Source organism: Malaclemys terrapin, chromosome 20 (genome assembly GCF_027887155.1).
Source record: "Malaclemys terrapin pileata isolate rMalTer1 chromosome 20, rMalTer1.hap1, whole genome shotgun sequence".
In the NCBI taxonomy this organism is placed as follows: Eukaryota; Metazoa; Chordata; order Testudines; family Emydidae; genus Malaclemys; species Malaclemys terrapin.
Window position 1 is genome coordinate 6390466 of NC_071524.1, and position 18941 is coordinate 6409406.

Sequence of the window (18941 nt, forward strand, 5' to 3'; positions counted from 1 at the left end):
AATGAGGATATGGAGGTAGATATTACCACATCCGAGTTAGAAGCCAAACTCGAACAGTTTAATGGGACTAAATTGGGGGGGCCCAGATAATCTTCATCCAAGAATATTAAAGGAACTGGCACATGAAATTGCAAACCCATTAGCAAAAAATGTTAATGAATCAGTAAACTCAGGGGTTGTGCCATATGACTGGAGAATTGCTAACATAGTTCCTAGCTTTAAGAAAGGGGAAAAAAAGTGATCCAGGTAACTACAGGCCTGTTAGTTTGACATCTGTAGTATGCAAGGTCTCAGAAAATGTTTTGAAGGAGAAAGTAGTTAAGGACATTGAGGTCAATGGTAATTGGGACAAAATACAACATGGCTTTACAAAATGTAGATTGTGCCAAACCAACCTGATCTCCTTCTTTGAGAAGGTCACAGATTTTTTAGACAAAGGAAACGCAGTGGATCTAATTTACCTCGATTTCAGTAAGGCATTTGATACGGTTCCACATGGGGAATTATTAGCTAAATTGGAAAAGATGAGGATCAATATGAAAATTGAAAGGTGGATAAGGAACTGGTTAAAGGGGAGACTACAACGGGTCGTACTGAAAGGTGAACTGTCAGGCTGGAGGGAGGTTACTAGTGGAGTTCTTATATTATGGGAACAAGTAAATAACTTTTCCTTATTCACTTTCTTCACATCACTCATGATTTCATATACCTCTATCATATCCCCCCATAGTCTCCTCTTTTCCAAGCTGAAAAGTCCTAGCCTCTTGAATCTCTCCTCATATGAGACCCCTTCCAAACCTCTAATCATTTTAATTGCCCTTCTCTGAACCTTTTCTAATGCCAGTATATCTTTTTTGAGATGAGGAGACCACATCTGTACACAGTATTCAAGATGTGGGTGTACCATGGATTTATATAAGGGCAATAAGATATTCTCCGTCTTATTCTCTATCCCCTTTTTAATGATTCCTAACATCCTGTTTGCTTTTTTGACTGCCGCTGCACACTGCGTGGAAGTCTTCAGAGAACTATCCACGATGACTTCAAGATCTTTTTCCTGATTCGTTGTAGCTAAATTAGCCCCCATCATATTGTATGTATAGTTGGGGTTATTTTTCCCAATGTACATTACTTTACGTTGTCCACATTAAATTTCATTTGCCATTTTGTTGCCCAATCACTTAGTTTTGTGAGATCTTTTTGAAGTTCTTCACAGTCTGCTTTGGTCTTAACTATCTTGAGCACTTTAGTATCATCTGCAAACTTTGCCACCTCACTTTTTACCCCTTTCTCCAGATCATTTATGAATAAGTTGAATAACATTGGTCCTAGGACTGACCCTTGGGGAACACCACTAGTTACCCCTCTCCATTCTGAAAATTTACCATTTATTCCTACCCTTTGTTCCCTGTCTTTTAACCAGTTCTCAATCCATGAAAGGATCTTCCCTCTTATCCCATGACAACTTAATTTACATAAGACCCTTTGGTGAGGGACCTTGTCAAAGGCTTTCTGGAAATCTAAGTACACTATGTCCACTGGATCCCCCTTGTCCACATGTTTGTTGACCCCTTCAAAGAACTCTAATAGATTAGGAAGACATGATTTCCCTTTACCTAAACTATGTTGACTTTTGCCCAACAATTTATGTTCTTCTATGTGTCTGACAATTTTATTCTTTACAATTGTTTCAACTAATTTGCCCGGTACTGACATTAGACTTACTGGTCTGTAATTGCCGGGATCACCAATAGTGCCCTTTTTAAATATTGGCGTTACATTAGCTATCTTCCAGTCATGGATACAGAAGCTGATTTAAAGGACAGGTTACAAACCATAATTAGTAGTTCCGCAATTTCACATCTGAGTTCTTTCAGAACTCTTGGGTGAATGCCATCTGGTCCCAGTGACTTATCAGTTAATTCCAAAACCTCCTCTAGTAACACCGCAATCTGTGACAATTCATGAGATTTGTCACCTACAAATGCTGGCTGAGGTTTGGGAATGGCTGGAAGGTGAAAAGAGACAGATTCCTATGACAAATAAGGCACAAATATTCAACAGCGAGGATGATTGACCACAGGAAGAAGCTACCAAGGAAAGTGGTGGATTCTCCATCTCTTGATGTCATTTAATAAAGACTAGATGCCTTTCCGGAATGTATTTGCCCCAACAGTAGCTATTGTGGTAGACAGGAGGCCTGTGATATGCAGGGGGTCAGATTAGATGCTCTAACTGTCTCTTCTGCCCATAAAGTCTACTCATTTCTGAGAAACCGAGTGTAGTATTAGGAGCAGCCTCTGATGTTTTACTGTCTAGCCGGCTTGCTTCCTAGAATGAACACTTATTGAGCGGGGTGATCCACAGAGAGTAGCTCAAACCTCCAAAGGGTCTGGCCTGTGGCAGGACATTAACACTGCAGGGGAGGAGTGGGTGTGGCAGTGACATCACAAAGGCCTTTTGCAGGACCTCAGCCTATTGGTCAAAGGTGCTGGGGAGGTGGTGACCTCACAGAGAGATGCTGACATCAGCCAGGCAGGACAGGGGCGCAGGGCCAGGGAAACCTCAGAGTCCCCTGTAGCTTTGCTTCAGCAAGTCTCCTTCACGAGATCTCTCTTTGAGGACTGAGAGAGTATTTAGGTTCACGTACATGAGCGCCAGGAGGAACCTCTTTTGAGTTTTCTCTTTTCTTTTTCCTGATTTTACTAGAAAACAGACGTCCCTGTTTAGAAGGTAAGAGCCTCCGAGAGGTTTGGAACCTGTTCAGTCTGATGCATCTGGCGCCAGCTGAATTCTAGGCATGGAAAACACTAGCTTAAGGTGGTCGAATTTTATTCCCCACCTGGGATTTTGTCCCTTAGAATCACTGGGGACATTAAGGTTTGTCCTTTTTATTTTACCTTTTCCTCCATCCCTCTCTCCTTTCTCTTCATCTCTTACGTCTTCTGTCCTTTCCTCTGTTCCCCTCCCACCACCAGGAGGACTCTGTGTGTGTGTCGTGGGGGGTGCTCTGCAATGGGAACAGGGACAATTCTCCAACTTTGGGCAGTCGAGAGCCTGGGTGAGATAAGGGCCCTTTGTGAAGGAGAAAGGGGAGTTTCACGGTGTTGAGCACCAAGGAATTCTAAACTTTGCTAAAACATCTAGTCTGCAGAAACCAGAAATGGTCGGGGCCACATTGTAACCATTGTCTCTTTTAAAGCCCATTGAGGGATGTGAGTCCCACCCTTTTAGGTATCTGGGGTGCTGGGAGAAGAGAAGAGGTGCCTGTCTCCATTTTATGGCTTCAACAAACTAAGTGCTGTGCCCCAGTTCTCGTCAGAGATCCCTGAAAAAGAACGTCTTCCCATTCATTAACATACCTGGAAAGATACTGGAACTCCTTATTAAACAATCAGTTTGTCAGCACTTACAGGACAATTTGGTTCTTAGGACTAGTGAGCATGGACTTGTCAAGAACAAATCATTCCAAACCAATCCTAGCTCCTTCTTTGGCAGGGTTACGGGCCTAGTGGAGGTGGGTAAACAGTAGATGTGGTCCATCTTGGTGTTAATAAGGACATTCTCACAAACAAACTAGGGAGATGTGGTCTAGATGCAATTAGTATAATATGTGTGCACAGATGGTTGCAAGCCCGTACTCCAACAGCACAGAACCAAACACTCCTCCTCCTGGGCAGTGCGCTCCGACCTCTAATGGTCAGATGCTGCTTAGCACTGTCAGAGCAGCTTTTGCTGGGGGATTCTCCCAGCACTTTCCAATAGTGGGAAAGTATGAAATCCCCATTTGACTGCTGGGGACAGAGCCTAGAGGGGGCAGCAACTTACCCAAAGTCCCACAGGTCAATAGGAAACCAGCAATGGAACCCAGGAGTCCTGACTCCCAGTTCCCTGCGCCAATCACTCCAGCGGAGCACACTCCCTCTCAAGCAGGGGGACCGGACATGAAGGCCTGGTTGTAATTGCCAGCTGTGGGAGGGAGTGTGCAGCAGTGGTTAGTGAGGGGGCCTGGAAATAAGGACTGCTGGGTCCCATCCCTGGCTCTGACACTTGGTGTGACCCTGAGCCAGTAGCTTCCCCGCCCCAGGCCTGGTTCTCATCAGTGGGGTTGGGGTCGCAGCCCCTACAGCCCAGGGGGGTTGGGAGGCTCCAGGAAGGTGTGTAAAGTGGCGGGATGTCAGGATCCCGGAGGCGCTGTCACCCCCGCACTAGGCCAGTGTTCTGCACCCCCTGCTGCTGGCCGAGTTTCTCTGTCCCTTGGCAATAAGACAGACTCTTGTTTTCACAGCCAGTCGATCGCCCAGTGCTATCACATTGCCTGCTGGCTGGGCAGGGTAACTCCTCAGGTCACCACCACCCTCTCCAGCCTGCCTTGGCTTTGGGGAGTGAGGAGAAGGGCGAGGGATGACACTGAACATCCTCCATCCATCGCTCCGTCAGCAGAGCAAGTGAGTGGCATTAGGGTTCCCCATTGGCGTCCCCTGTCTGTCTGGGGAGAGGCAGAAAGAGGGGGAAAGAATCTCTCCCAAAGGAGATTGGATTTGCAAACCGCCCCCAGGAGCCTCTCGCTCTCAGACTGGGGAGGGACTTCTCCAGAGCCGTCTCCAGTGTGTTTGGAAAGGTCCCAGCAATGGGGCTCCCAACCCTTCCCTTGTGGGAGACCGTTCCCCAGGCTGAGCGTCTCTGAGCTGGGCCAGATCCTGTGAGCTGCTGAGCATGGAAATCAATGGGAAAGGCGGGGGCCCTGGCCTTGCTCTGCCTCGGGACTTTGACGTGGGGAATGGTTTCCCAGGAGAAGTCTGGACTCCTGGGTTCTGTTCCTTCTCTAGCCTGGGGGGGAGTGTGGCCTGGGACGGCAGAAGGGAGCTGCTTGTCCAAAGTGACTGAACCCAGTGATGGAAAAGGAGGAGACTCCCCGGGCATTGCAGCCCCAGGGGTGACGAGGGGGAACGCTGGGAGCAGATCATGCAATGAACTCCTACCAGTGCGTGTAGATTGCATTACATGCACCCCGGTGGTGGGAGGAGGAGCTGCTCTGGCTGGGGCAGGGATGGGGAGGGACTAAACAGGCTGGTTAGTGAGAGGCTGCCTTGACCCCAGACTTACGCCCGCTCCCCGCTCGGTTCCAGGCTGTCCAGGCTCCTGAGGATGTTCAGGAAGAAGGCTCTGCAGGTGGCCCCAGAGCCTGAGGGAAGCAGCTGCCATCTTCCCCAGGAGCAGAGCGGCTCCTCCGTCCCCACTGTTGGGGAAGGAGCTCCCGGCCAGGCCAGGAGGTAGAAGTGCCCAGCCTTCTGGCGGAGAAAACCCGCTCCCAGTGCAGGCGCCGAGGTGGGAGAGGCCAGGTCGAAATGGAGCTGGGCCAGGCTGCGGCTGGGCAGGCAGGACCCAGCGCAGGAGAGGAGCCGGGCAGGGTGACTCTGGGGCATGTTGTGTGGGCAGCAGCGGCCCCAGGAGCCCAGCCCTGATTCCCAGCAGGAGGCATCGCCCTGCCCGGTCACTGAGGACCTTCCAGCCTCCCCAGGGCAGGAGGTGGAGGATCCCTGTCCCACCACCAGCAGCTCGGCCCGCTCCCCATGGGACAGCAGCAGTGCCTGGGACTCGGGCAGCAGCGAGGCCGATGGGCAATGCAGCTTTGTTCCAGGTGAGAAGTCAGGCTGGGCTCAGGGAGAGGTGAGGGTGGGGCCGTGAACACCCTGGGCCCAGGCCCTCGATCAGTGCTATGGGGGCGGGTCCCCAGCCCAGGGGTCTGGCCTGAGCCACATGAACCCCACTGACACTAGATGCTGCCACTTTGGTCCTTGGTGCTCCAGTTGGGGGGAGGCACCTCTCAGGGAGTCCAGGACAGTCTGGGGGGGTCTCTTTGCTATGGGCTCCTGAAGGAGTTGGGGGCTGAAGGCATCACTGAGAGGGGGGAGTGTGGGGCCCGATCTGCCCTGGGTCCCGGTGGTGGGAAGGGGGCACATTGCCCCACCGTGCCCCTGTCCTTCCCCCGAGTGGCAGCAGGCGTCACCCTGTCCCCTTCTCTCCCTGGTGCAGGGACTGCCAGGGACTCAGGGGACGAGGAGGAGGAATGGGTGGACGTGGCCACAGAGGAGGCTGCTCTCAATAACAGCCGAGAGCAGCTCCAAGGCGGAGAAAAGGTACAAACATACCCCAGCTGTGCTGGAACCGAGACTGTCCTGCCCCTTCCCAGCACCTGACCCCCTGCAGAGGGTCTTGTCCCTGATGATCCACCAGCCCTAATGGGGACCTTTCTCCTCCATGATCTGGGACCCCAGAGGTGGGGGTGTCTGTCACACACCAGCCGGGTCTCCTCCCCCCACAGGCACTGTCCCAGTTCCTGACCCTGCTTGTGGTGGAGTGGTGGGTGATTTGGACAATGGGCGGGTCCCCACTATCCCCCATTCAGGCCTGAGTCCTGCAGCTGCTGTGTGGGGGCAGGGAGGTCCCTGGCTAACTGGCTCTCTCTCCCCTAACCCCACTCCTGGTGGGTGCAGGAGGAGGCCCAGCAGCTCGTGTTCCTGCACGCCATCCACCCCACGTCTCGCTGCACAGCAGAGAGGGCAGGACACATTGGAGCCGCACTGCTGCAAGGCGGCTGTGGCGGAGAGGATTGTGGTGAGCAAGACACGGTGCCCAGCAGCTGGAGGAAAGACAGAGACATGGGAGGGGCAGGGGTCTCCCCAGGCCAATGGATGGGGGATTGTTGGTGCTGGAGGGGCAGCAGAGGGCAGGGATTGCTGGGGCTGAAGACTGGGGAGAAGAGACGGGAGAAATTCGGAGAGTGGTCACTATTGGGCAGGAATCGGAGGAGCGGGAGGTAGGTGGGGGATCCTGCTGGCTGTGTGGGGCCCTGGCTGTGTAATCTCCTCACTGAGAAGTGTCAGTGTGGCCCGAATCTCACACGCTCCTTTGTCTCCTTTGGGTCTCACAGGAGCTCATTGAGGAGCTGCCTGATAACTCTCCACCCGGCGCCATCCTCGCTAACTCCCTGATTGCTGTGGGCAACCTCAGGTACCGAGACCCTCCAGCCCGGTTCCCCTAACCCCAGTGCTGCTCAGGCCCAGGGCTGGGAGTCACTGCCCCTCCCACTCCCAGGTCACCGCCCAAGGGTGGCTCCTCTGGCAGAGGTGCGGGGAAGGTTCACTCTCTCCTGACTGGGCTGTTCTTTTCACTCCAGTAACATTGCAACGGCTTTAGGGTGAGGCTCACTCCCAGGATCAGATACAGGAGGGGCAGCAGGGTGCAGGGAACAGGGGATATTCCTGCCCTGCCACTGTCTGTCTGAGAAACCTTGGCCTTATCATTCCCTGGCTCGGTGCCTCAGTTTCCATTCTTGCCAGTCTGTGCCCATTTCCCTGCAGTTTCACCTGCGTGTTGGTGCCAGTCCCATCCCCGCACTGCACAGTCTAATGCCGGCTCCTCTCTCTTGCCAGCACCATGACGCCTGCCCTGGAGCCAGAGCTGGAGACCCACCTCCTCCGAGCTTCCCTGCACGCCGTCTTCACCCTGGGCATGGAGAAGGACACCACCCAAGTGCAGGTAGATCATGCTAAAGTCATGGATCGAAGAGCCAGCTGTCATCCTGCCATGAATCCTTGCTAATTGCCTGCAGTGGGATGTGAATGAGAGAGGCCAGGATATGTGTTTGGGGTCTCACCAGTGCTTCCCAGAGACCCGTCTTCCCATCCTGTGGCAGGTGTAGCCCCAGTTTCCCTAACTCTGACCCATGGCTCTCCCTTGCTTTCAGGATCTGCCTAGGGTCTTGCCAGACCTCCTGGACGCCATGCCTGGGGAACCTGCTGGCAGAGTCCCCAGACACTGACAGGCTCCAGTACATCTTGGAGCTGAGCCCGATGAGAGGGGTGGGGGCAATTTTACCTTCACTCTTAGATCCATTTTCCAGTCTGTCCTCCTAGCCGGGACCCCAGTGGGCATCCTTGGTCAGGGCAGTCAGTGCAATGCCTCCTTTCCCCACAGCACATTAACTACTGGATCGTGTCCAGGGTGCCGCGCGAGAGAGCCAGGGCCGTTAAGAGCAGCACAGCCCTGCTCAGATTCACCATCACCCTCCCTGAGTTTGACATAAGTGACCTCTGACCCCAGCTTCCTGACTCCAGGCGTAGGTGATCTGGCTCCAACGGGCTGTAGGATCTGCTGCTGCAGGGGCTGTGGGTTAGGAGTGTTCCTCTTGGGGAGGCAGAGTCAGAGCAGAGAGTGAGCCTGGCTTGAGTCAAGTTCTTCTTGTCCTAGTTAAGTGGTGACTCTGGGCTTTTAAGGGGACTGTGCTCCAGGTTCATGCCTCCCTGTCATCCTGGAGCAGCTGGGGAAGCAAGTCCTCATGGAGGGCCCTGGCCACAGCCCGGTGCTCCAGGCTTCCTTGGGGGCAGAGGAAATTAAGGGTCTGGCTCTAGCTCCTATCCTCTAGCATCTCCTGCAGAGGGGCTGAGGGGAAGGAGAGTCCTGGCCCGGGGGGGACTGGGAGCTGACAGGAAAATGCTGATGGAGTCCCCTCTCCCTCTCCCGTCCATTAGAACTCAGCGGAATTCCCCAGGATGGGTCACCACATGGCACAGCTAGCTCTGTCCGTCAGTGACCCAGCCAAGGACATCAGCCGGCAGGCCAGGGAGGGGGTTTACCGGCTCTACCAGCTGCTGCTGCACCAGAGGGGTAAGGAACCCAGCTGGGAAATGGCACCTGCTAGAAGAGTGAGACTGGGACCCCAGCCAATTTCTCTCAGACTGACCCCGGCTGGAGGATGAGTCTCTCTATCTCTTTCTGTGTTCCACACCACGCCCTGCAATTCTGTTGGGCCAGACACGCAGCGAGGACTCTGCCCACTGTGCAGCCACCAATGGGATTGGAAGGACACAAGCCCTGCAACCAGAAGGACAAATGTGTGTGTGTCTCTCTCCCTGTCACCTACTCCCTCCTGGGGGAAACCCAGCAGCTGATGGGGGACAAGGTGAGCAGCTGCATTAGACTCAGGAGATTGGGGCGGGGCCCAGGCCTCATTCCCATCCTGTGGCCATTCGCTGGCCTGGCACAAGGAGCCTGGTGGGGAATGAAAGGGAGAGCAGGTGCTCCTGGGAAGGGAGATGAATTCTCCTCCATGAGCAGGAGCAAGCCAGCTTGTCCCCGGAGCAGCTCCACCCAGCTCTTTAGCCAGGCTAATTAATGACAAGCTTTGCCTCATCCCAGACTTATGTTCTTAGGACAGGGTGCTATCGCTCTTGGGAAGGGCAGGAGAGTCCCCCAAGTGCCCTCTGCGAGACTTTCCTGTCCCATAGGGCCGCACCCAATTCCTAGTGGTCTGGTGTCTGTGTCACCCGAGCCACCACCCAGAGTTGCTCCCATCACTGGCAGCCTGGGAGGCCAAGGACTGACGGGTGATGGCGTCTGACCAGGCAGGGCTGAGGCACATGGGCAGGGGACGCTTGTCCTGCTGCTGGCAAGGCTGGACCCATTCTGGAGAGAACAGGAGGATTCAGTCAGCAGTAGGGTTACCATGACTAATAAATAAAAAAAGAGGACCCTCCACGGGCCCTGGCCCCGCCCATTTCCCCACCCCTAGCCCCGCCCCAACTCCACCCCTTCCCCACCCTAACTCAGCCCCCTCCTCCCTCCCACTCCCAGCCATGGGGAAAGAAAGGGCTGCCCCAGTGCTACCGGCTTCACGGTTTGCCGGGCAGCCCCCAGACCCTGCACCCCCAGCCAGCTCTTCCCCAGAACAGCTGGAGCCCGGGAAGGGAAGTGCCTGGCCCGTGGCTCGGGGTCCGTAGGCAGGGGTGGGCTGCCCGAAGCCGGTAGTGCTGGCTCGGGCAGCTCGGCTCTTAAAGTCTGAGAGGAGAGGAGCGGAGCAGCTCAGCTGGAGCCCGGGAAGGGAAGTGCCTGGCCGACGGTTGGGGGTCCGGAGGCAGGGGGGGCTGCCCGAAGCCAGTAGTGCTGGCTCGGGCAGCTCGGCTCTTAAAGTCTGAGAGGAGAGGAGCGGAGCAGAGCAGCCACGGGAGGGGAAGTGCCCGGCCGGCATTTTCCCGGACACGTTTGGCTTTTCGGCAATTCCCCCTGGACGGGGGTTTGATTGCCGAAAAGCAGGACATGCCCGGGAAAAACCGGACATATGGTAACCCTAGTCAGCAGGGGCTGCCGATCCATCCCATTCACCAGGGCTGCCATCCTGCGGCTTCAACATTAGTGGCTGGGGTGACTTGGGGAAAGGTCTCAACCTCCCCACATCCCACTTCACTGCTGCCAGAATCCCTCCTGCCCCCCCGCTACAGTCCCCTCCCTACCCAACCTGGGTGGGGCTGGAGGAGAGGGGTCTGAGAACTTGAGCTGTGGATTGGAGGTGGAACAGCTGTCAGGGGCACTGAGGGGGAAGTGGCAGGAGCTCCCCGTACAAGGAGGGGGGTTGCCACTGGAGGTCACTAGGAAGGACAACAAGACTCCATCCTGGGGGTCAGGAGGGGGAATCCATCCCTCAGAGGTGGGCAGGGGCTGGGTGGAAATGCTGCTGGTTCCAGGGGCCGTTAATCCCCCCTGATTCCTCGGAGGCGTCTGAGTCTCAGACAGGTTCTTGTTTCCTTGCAGCAGGAGGACGTCACGGCCAATGTGATGCGCCAGCTCTGTATCATGCGGCACTTGCGCCAGGTGCCCGAGGCGCTGCAGGGCCTGTGCCTCTGAGTCCACCAGCAACTCCCGCTCTCTGCTGCAAGTACTGCTCTGGCTCTCGGTAAATGGGGAGCTAGTGGAAGGGGAAATGGAGCCCCCTGGCACTCACAGAAACCCTCTCCCCTCTCTGTGGAACAGGGTCCTTTCCTCTGCCCCAAATTCCTTCATCTGGGACAGGAGCTCTTTCCCTCTCACCCATTCCCCTCCCCCCTTTCCTTGATCTATCCCCATCCCATTCCCCCTGCGCCCAGGCAGAGCTCTGCCTGCCCCATATGGTGCAGAAAGGCCTGTGATATGCAGGGGGTCAGATTAGATGCTCTAACTGTCTCTTCTGCCCATAAAGTCTACTCATTTCTGAGAAACCGAGTGTAGCATTGGGTGCAGCCTCTGCTGTTTTACTGTCTAGCCGGCTTGCTTCCTAGAATGAACACTCATTGAGCGGGGTGATCCACAGAGAGATGCAGGGAGGTGCTTGGGAGGTGGTGACCTCACAGAGAGATGCTGACATCAGCCAGGCAGGACAGGGGCCCAGGGCCAGGGAAACCTCTGAGTCCCCTGTAGCTTTTCTTCAGCAAGTCTCCTTCTCGAGGTCTCTCTTTGAGGACTGAGAGAGTATTAGGGGTCACGTACGTGAGCGCCAGGAGGAACCTCTTTTGAGTTTTCTCCTTTCTTTTTCCTGATTTTACTAGAAAACAGACGTCCCTGTTTAAAAGGTAAGAGCCTCCGAGAGGTTTGGAACCTGTTCAGTCTGATCCATCTGTTCCACAAGTTCTTCAGTCCAATCCACTTCCCTAACTAATTTCCTTAATTTTTTAAAGTTAGCCCTTTTGAAAAAAAAAAAACCCTAGTCACAGATCTATTTTTGTTTACCCTTCCATTTAGTTTAAACTGAATTAGCTCATGATCGCTCAAACCAAGGCTGTCCCCTACAACCATTTCTTCTAAGAGATCCTCACTACTCAGCAAAACCAAATCTAAAATGGCATCCCCTCTTGTTGGTTCAGCAACTACTTGGTGAAGGAATCCATCAGCTATCACATCTAGGAAAATCTGAGCCCTATTATATTACTAGCACTTGTCCTCCGGTCTATATCTGGGAAGTTAAAGTCTCCCATGATCACACAATTCCCATTAGTATTTACTTCATTAAAAACATTGAAGAGGTCTCTATCCCTATCCAAATCAGACTCTTGTTCGAACAGACAGCAACCACCCCCGCCCCCCCCAAAAGGCAGAGATAGAGCCCAGGAATCGAGATGGTGAGAAATTTCATTGAAACCGTTTCTGACCGAAAATCCTATTCAAACTAAACCAGTTTGTTTCTTGAAATCATAACAAGTGGCAATGAAAATTCTTTGTCACAATGTGTTAAATTGTCTCGTGGCACTCAAAGAGGAGACACTTAGATCTCAAAAATTAGATAAGATGCTTCAGTCTGAGCTAAGTAGTTGCTGCTCTTAACAATTGCAAAATAATACAATACAAATAAAATAAACTATTTCAGCCATTCTATTATGTCCTAATCTGCTCTGAGTAAACATGATAGGACACCTCATCTTATGCACTGCTCCTAGTGACACTCTCCAATAGACCCAGCAGTCCTTATTTCCAGGCCCCTTCACTAACCACTGCTGCACACTCCCTCCCACAGCTGGCAATTAGAACCAGGCCCTCATGTCCGGTCCCCCTGCTTTGAGAGGGAGTGTGCTCCGCTGGAGTGATTGGAGCAGGGAACTGGGAGTCAGGACTCCTGGGTTCCATTGCTGGTTTCCTATTGACCTGTGGGACTTGGGGTAAGTTGCTGCCCCCTCTAGGCTCTGTCCTCAGCAGTTAAATGGGGATTTCATACTTTCCCACTATTGGAAAGTGCTGGGAGAATCCCCCAGCAAAAGCTGCTCTGACAGTGCTAAGCAGCATCTGTTTGCTTGTGAGAATGTCCTATGGGACTGTGTCAAAAGCCTTATTAACACCAAGATAGATCACATCTTCTATTTACCCACCTCCACTAGGCCCCTAACCCTGCCAAAGAAGGAGCTAGGATTGGTCTGGAATGATTTGTTCTTGACAAGTCCATGCTCACTAGTCCTAAGAACCAAATTGTCCTGCAGGTGCTGACAAACTGATTGTTTAATAAGCAGAGGCTGCTCCCAATGCTACACTCGGTTTCTCAGAAATGAGTAGACTTTATGGGCAGCAGAGACCGTTAGAGCATCTAATCTGACCCCCTGCATATCACAGGCCTCCTGTCTACCACAATAGCTACTTTTGGGGCAAACACATTCCGGAAAGGCATCTAGTCTTTATTAAATGACATTAAGAGATGGAGAATCCACCACTTTCCATGGTAGCTTCTTCCTGTGGTCAATCATCCTTGCTGTTGAATATTTGTGCCTTATTTGTCATAGGAATTTGTCTCTTTTCACCTTCCAGCCATTGGGTCTTGTTCTGCCTTTCTCTGCTCAATTAAAGAGCCCTTTAATACCCAATATTTTCTCTCCATTAAGGCATTTCAACACTTCAGTGAAGTCACCTTTCAATCTTCTTTTGATAAGCTAAACAGGTTGAGCTCTTTCAATAGTTCACTAGAAGGCATTTTTCTCCAGCCCTCAGAACATTTGGTGGCTCTTTGCTGCCCCAGCTCCAATTTCTAGGACCATCTTTTTCAAAGGAGGACACCAAGACGGGAGGCAGTATTCCAATAGCAGTCTCACTGCTGCTGTGTCACCTCCCTATCCTACTCACGGCTCTGCTCCTACGTCTAATGATGGCTTTAGCCCTGTTCACCACAGCATCACACTGGGAGCTCATGTTGAGTGGCTTCTCCACTCTGGCCCCTAAATCCTTTTCAGAGTCACTGCTTTCCTGGATACACGTCCCCATTCTGGAGGTGTGGCCGGCGTGCCTTGTGGCTACGTATAGGACCTTGCATTGGGCTCTGCTCAAACTTGTTTTCTTTGAATGGGTCCAGCTGGCCGAATGAGCCAGATCACTGTATATCACTGCCCTCTCGCCATCAGGAATTACCACTCTGCCTGTATTTTGTCACCCCCCCAATCTTATCCGCAGTGATTGTATGTTTTCTCCCAATTCATTGATAACAATTATTTTAAAAAATTAGTCCTTGAGAGCTTCTTCAGACCCTTAGTACCCAGGACCTGCTCCCCACAGCACAGTGAGAAAGGCTGTCCAGCCCTGCTGGTACATACGGGATAAGCACAGAACAAACACACTTTAGGAGCTGTGTTGTCAATAGACTCTGAACAACATGTGGGGGTCAGCAGATTACAAATGCACGAGAAGAGACCTGTAGTGTAGACAGGTCCCAACTGTGTCTCGGTTTCCCACCCTGCTCTAAGTTTAGTCACAGCCGCCATGTCTTTTCCGCCATGTCCCTTAACCCCACGTCACTGCAGAAGAGAGATTTTCTGGTAGCCAACTGGCTCTCCTGCATGTGGATGTCGTTCCAAAAGACGTGCTCTGGCTCAGTCCCATGCTATGGTTGGCTGAAGGAACCACTTGGTGACATTCTAGGCCCTGAGTTATACAGGAGGGGCGACTAGATGCACATAATGGTCCTTTCTGACCTGAACCTCTATCAATCACTACATTTTCTGCTGCTAGGAAGAGAACTCTGAACCTATTTTCTCTCATTCACTTTCAGTCGGAATAATTTCAATCCAGGCCAAAGGATTTCCTCTTCCATTGTGTCTTCAGCACCTTTGCGAGGAAAGAGTTACTGTTACCCACAGGTTTCCAGTTTCAACCTGTCCCTGGGTGAGATGGCCAGGAAAGGGGTTGGAGCTCAACTGCACCTGGCCCAGGTGATGCAGCTCCCTAGGGTGAAGGGAATAAGTGTGGGGGTCACGTGACAAGACGCAGCCTGTGACTAGGGCCCAGGCCTGCTGAGAGATAGAAGGGCAGCCTGTGCTCAGCCAGGAGAGAGACCCCAAGGGAAGCAGGCATGGGAGGGGCTTGGAGCGTCCTTTAAAGGTCAGGGACAAGCTGGGAAGGGGCCAGGCTGAGCACTAAGGACAAAGCCCTAGGAGGGAAAGACAGGGCAGTTTAGGAGATGGGGGAGATAGTCCAGTTGGTTTCGGCTCCCAGGACCAGACACCCAGAGGTGAAGGTGATTGTTGGGGCTTCTGTCCTTCTTCCCCAGTGTAGATTTGATAGTGGAGAAGACTGATGCCGTAAGGGGGAAGTGAGTTACCCCAAGGTCACCCAGTGAGTTTATATCACGAATGCATACTCGGAAGGATCCAATAGAAACATGGATTTTCCAGTCTCTTCTTTCTAGGAGTCCCCAGGGCTAAGGTAAAACCCCTGCTGCCCCTCCCCATTCTGCTCACCTCCAAGATGTGCTGGAGTTTGTCTGTGCTGGGGGGTGCTGTCAGCAGGATCGAGAGCTCGTCATCCATGTTCTCTGGGCAGGCCTTGCTCAGAGCCTGCCAGCGGAGGGAGACCAGGGGTCAGGATTATGGAACCTGGGGTGACACCTGCCAGGATGACAGCAGGCTCTGTAGTCCTTGCCCAGAGCAGCTCTTTGCAGAGGGCCTGGTGCACAGCTGTGTAGGGAACAGCCAAGCTGCTAGGGATGGGAGCTGGGCTTCCTGGCAGAGTCCAGCACCCAATGCCCAGCGTCTGCAAGGAAGGGATTCCCCACAGAGGGGCAACATCATCTCCCACACACAGGGAGTCTCTCCCTGACACTTGGTTCATCCTATGGCCTGTTCCCATCTCTGCCCACCACACTCCCAACTCAGCAGCTCCAGCTACCGAAGGGAGCATGAACCAGAGGCCTTCCTGCTCCTGGGACAGAGGAGTAGGTTGATGATCTACCTGGATGTGAGCGTTGGCCTTCCCCATGCCCAGGGTCTAGACTCCATTCAGGGCAGCGCACAGGAACTGCGATTCCTATTCTGGATCTAGTGGCAGCTTCAGTTTGCTGGCAGGAGACTGTACATGAGACCTTGCAGTTGCGGGGGTGACACAGGCACTAAAATGTGCATGGGAGTTTGAGCAACAGGGCAGAGGCCTGTGTGGGGTAAGGAGGGCAGGGATTTGGGAAGCAAGAGCAGAGGATCAAACCCTTTCTTAATGTGGGTCGGGATGATCCCCATTTCAAAGATAGAGAAAGTGAGGCACCAGGTGGGAGAGTGACCTGGCCAGGATCACGTTACCGCTCAGTGGCAGGACTGCAAACAACCTGTTCCCTGATCTCCTCACTGGACGCTGCTGCCCCTCCTGTATGACCCCTCCAGCCATCCTCGCCCACAGGCCATCCCCACCACTCTCCAATACCAGGCTGTTTCCACAATGGAAGCAGGCTTGTAACAGAGTTCACTCACCGATAGGTGCCCCTTCCTTCAAGGCCTGGGGTCACAGATTTCTTGGGCTAGCACGCCCGCCAGCAGGTTTTTGGCTGGGAACTCAGCCCTTCGGCCAGGCGACCATCTTTTAGTCCCACTCCTTCCTGGGTCACGCTCATCCCAAACTAAAAGTCAAAAAATGTCTTTAACTGAAACAAGATCCTCTGTCCCTTGGGGGCTTTTCCTCAGCCTGACTTTGGCTTGGCCTGCCCTTGCTGGCCTTGGTAGCCCTTTCTATGGCCCTGTACATCCCCTTCCTTAGAGACCGTGGGAGAACCAGTCCTACCCTGGATTCTAGGTTCTGCCCCAAGGCCCTGTACCGAACAGCTAGACCTGCTCCTGTACCTTTGTTGCGGTTTCCCCTGGTTTCCCCTCAGCTGGAGCTCACTCTGCAATCCATTTGGCCTAGCTCCAGGCTTTATAGCCCACAGGCCAAGCTCCCCGTTATATACCCTCCTCCTTAGAACCTGGCCCACGCGGGGGCAAGTTCTATTCTTCTCCAAGCTTCATCCCTCCTCATCTCATCGCTGTCACTGGCTGCGCGCTTGTACGGCCTGTGCGCAGTGTCTGCAGCTCCACTGCCAGCTCGCTCGGGGCAAACCTTCTCTTCTGCAGTATCCCGACGCTCTTCCTGCAGCCACTCAGTCTCATGAACAGCTGCTTGCAGAGCCTCTTCTGAAGCCTTTAGCGTCTTCTGTTGCCTTTTTGCTACTGCCGCTGCATATGCCAAAACCTTTTCGGTCATGGTCTGAGAACCCACCATGGACTGCTCCACCCTTGTGTTTGTCCCTCCTCCAGTCTGCTTCATCTCTGGGCCAATCATTTCGTCCTTCATCTCCCTGCAGCACCCGACAGGGTGTGTTGGTGGAGGGTCTGCAAGGTCCATGGCCACCCCAGCCACCTCCACCTTGTCTGCCTCATGGGGGTTTGTGTCAGAGGACACCTTCTCCTTTCTTTCTAACTTCTTAGGGCCCTGGCCCCTCGTTCAGCCACTCAGCAATTTCCTAAGCAGGCCATGTCTTTTGATATGGCCTGCTTCTCTGCCCCCAAAACAAAGAACTCTTGCTCCCATCTTGGCATTCGGCCACGCTTGTACACTTTCTCATGCCCTTCTCCCTGGGCTAACCTTCTCAGCACAGCCCAGGCATGCTCTCCTTCTCTGCTCTTTTTGTCCATGGGCATAGCAGACCCTGGGTTGATTTCCCTTTGCAGGATCTCTCACAGGTATTGCTGCTGCTGCGTCTGTAGCTCCACCTGCACTTCCTTCTGCGTCTGTTGGTTTTCTAGGAGCTGCTGGAGAAACCCCTACATCTGCTTTGGCTGCTTAGCCAGTCCCTGGAACTGAAGTGGGAAATCCAGCGACCAGCTTGGTCCCTTGATACACCTGCTTGGGGAAGGGATAGCTCAGTGGTTTGAGCATTGGCCTGCTAAACCCGGGGTTGTGAGCTCAATCCTTGAGGGGGCCATTTAGGGATCAGGGCAAAAAACTGTCTGGGGATTGGTCCTGCTTTGAGCAGGGGGTTGGACTAGATGACCTCCGGAGGTCCCTTCCAACCCTGATATTCTATGATTCCTTCAGCAACTAAGACTTCCCTCACGGATCACAGGGGGAACTCAATCCTGCCAACTATGCCAATCATAAATGAATCTACTCATCGTTAGGTGCCCCCCGGCGGCCAGGCATGGCATCACAGCCCTCTCGCTGGGCTAGCGTCCCCCATCCATGGTCGCTTCAGCACCACGGCAGTTTCTCTGCCTGGTAACTCTGGCCAGGTCACCACCTTTAGTCCACCCTTCTGGGGCCCAGCTTGCCTCACACTAAAAGTCCAAAGAGGTCTTTCCACAGACAGAAGTCCTTCTGCCATCGCTGGGGCACTTGCTCAGCCTGTAGCCCCCTTGCTGGGCTTGGGAACCCTCTCCAGGTGCGTGTACGCCGCCTCCTCTGGGGCCAGTAGGGGAACCCAGTCCCACCCTGACATTGATAGCAGCTCAGGGCCCTGGACCCAACAGCTAGGTCTGCACCTTTCTCTTTGCTGCACTTTTCCAACCTCTCTTCTCAAGTTCCCCTCCAGGCTTTCCTTGCTGCTCTGAACTTCCTACCTCGTTCTCAATTCTGTTGCTACCCCAGCTGGGGTGTATCACCATTGAAGTCTATCTCTTTAGGGGGGCGGATATGGTGCCTCTCATTTCGGGCTCATTCTGTAATCAGCTTTCTGTGAGTGCCAGGGGGCTCCATTTCCCCTTCCACTAGCTCCCCATTTACAGAGAGCCAGAGCAGTACCTGCAGCAGGGAGGGGGAGTTGCTGGTGGCCTCAGAGGCACAGGCCCTGCAGCGCCTCGGGCACCTGGCGCAAGTGCCGCATGATACGGAGCTGGCGCATCACGTTGGCCGTGACGTCCTCATGCTGCAAGGGAACGAGAACCTGTCTGAGACTCAGACGCCTCCAAGGAATCAGGGGGGATTAACGGCCCCTGGAACCAGCAGCATTTCCACCCAGCCCCTGCCCACCTCTGAGGGATGGATTCCCCCTCCTGACCCCCAGGATGGAGTCTTGTTGTCCTTCCTAGTGACCTCCAGTGGCAACCCCCCTCCTTGTACGGGGAGCTCCTGCCACTTCCCCCTCAGTGCCCCTGACAGCTGTTCCACCTCCAATCCACAGCTCAAGTTCTCAGACCCCTCTCCTCCAGCCCCACACAGGTTGGGTAGGGAGGGGACTGTAGCGGGGGGGGCAGGAGGGATTCTGGCAGCAGTGAAGTGGGATGTGAGGAGGTTGAGACCTTTCCCCAAGTCACCCCAGCCACTAATGCTGAAGCCGCAGGATGGTAGCCCTGGTGAATGGGACGGATCGGCAGCCCCTGCTGACTGAATCCTCCTGTTCTCTCCAGCAGGGCCGGCTTTAG

General features: G+C 53.6%; 1 protein-coding gene across 2 annotated transcripts; it reads left to right on the forward strand.

Annotated features, from left to right (window-relative positions):
* The first annotated feature begins 5137 nt into the window (after window positions 1-5137).
* Window positions 5138-10132, forward strand: LOC128826400 (uncharacterized). Of its 2 annotated transcripts, XM_054009656.1 has the most exons (6): window positions 5138-5641; window positions 6037-6140; window positions 6498-6618; window positions 6935-7014; window positions 7437-7542; window positions 8535-10132. In XM_054009656.1, the coding sequence occupies exons 1-6, from the start codon at window positions 5618-5620 to the stop codon at window positions 8760-8762; spliced, it is 663 nt and encodes a 220-aa protein (XP_053865631.1). In that variant the 5' UTR covers window positions 5138-5617; the 3' UTR covers window positions 8763-10132. The 2 variants fall into 2 exon arrangements, with proteins under 2 accessions (XP_053865631.1, XP_053865630.1); XM_054009655.1 differs by lacking the exon at window positions 5138-5641 and having other exon boundaries at window positions 5801-6618.
* The last annotated feature ends 8809 nt before the right edge of the window (window positions 10133-18941 follow it).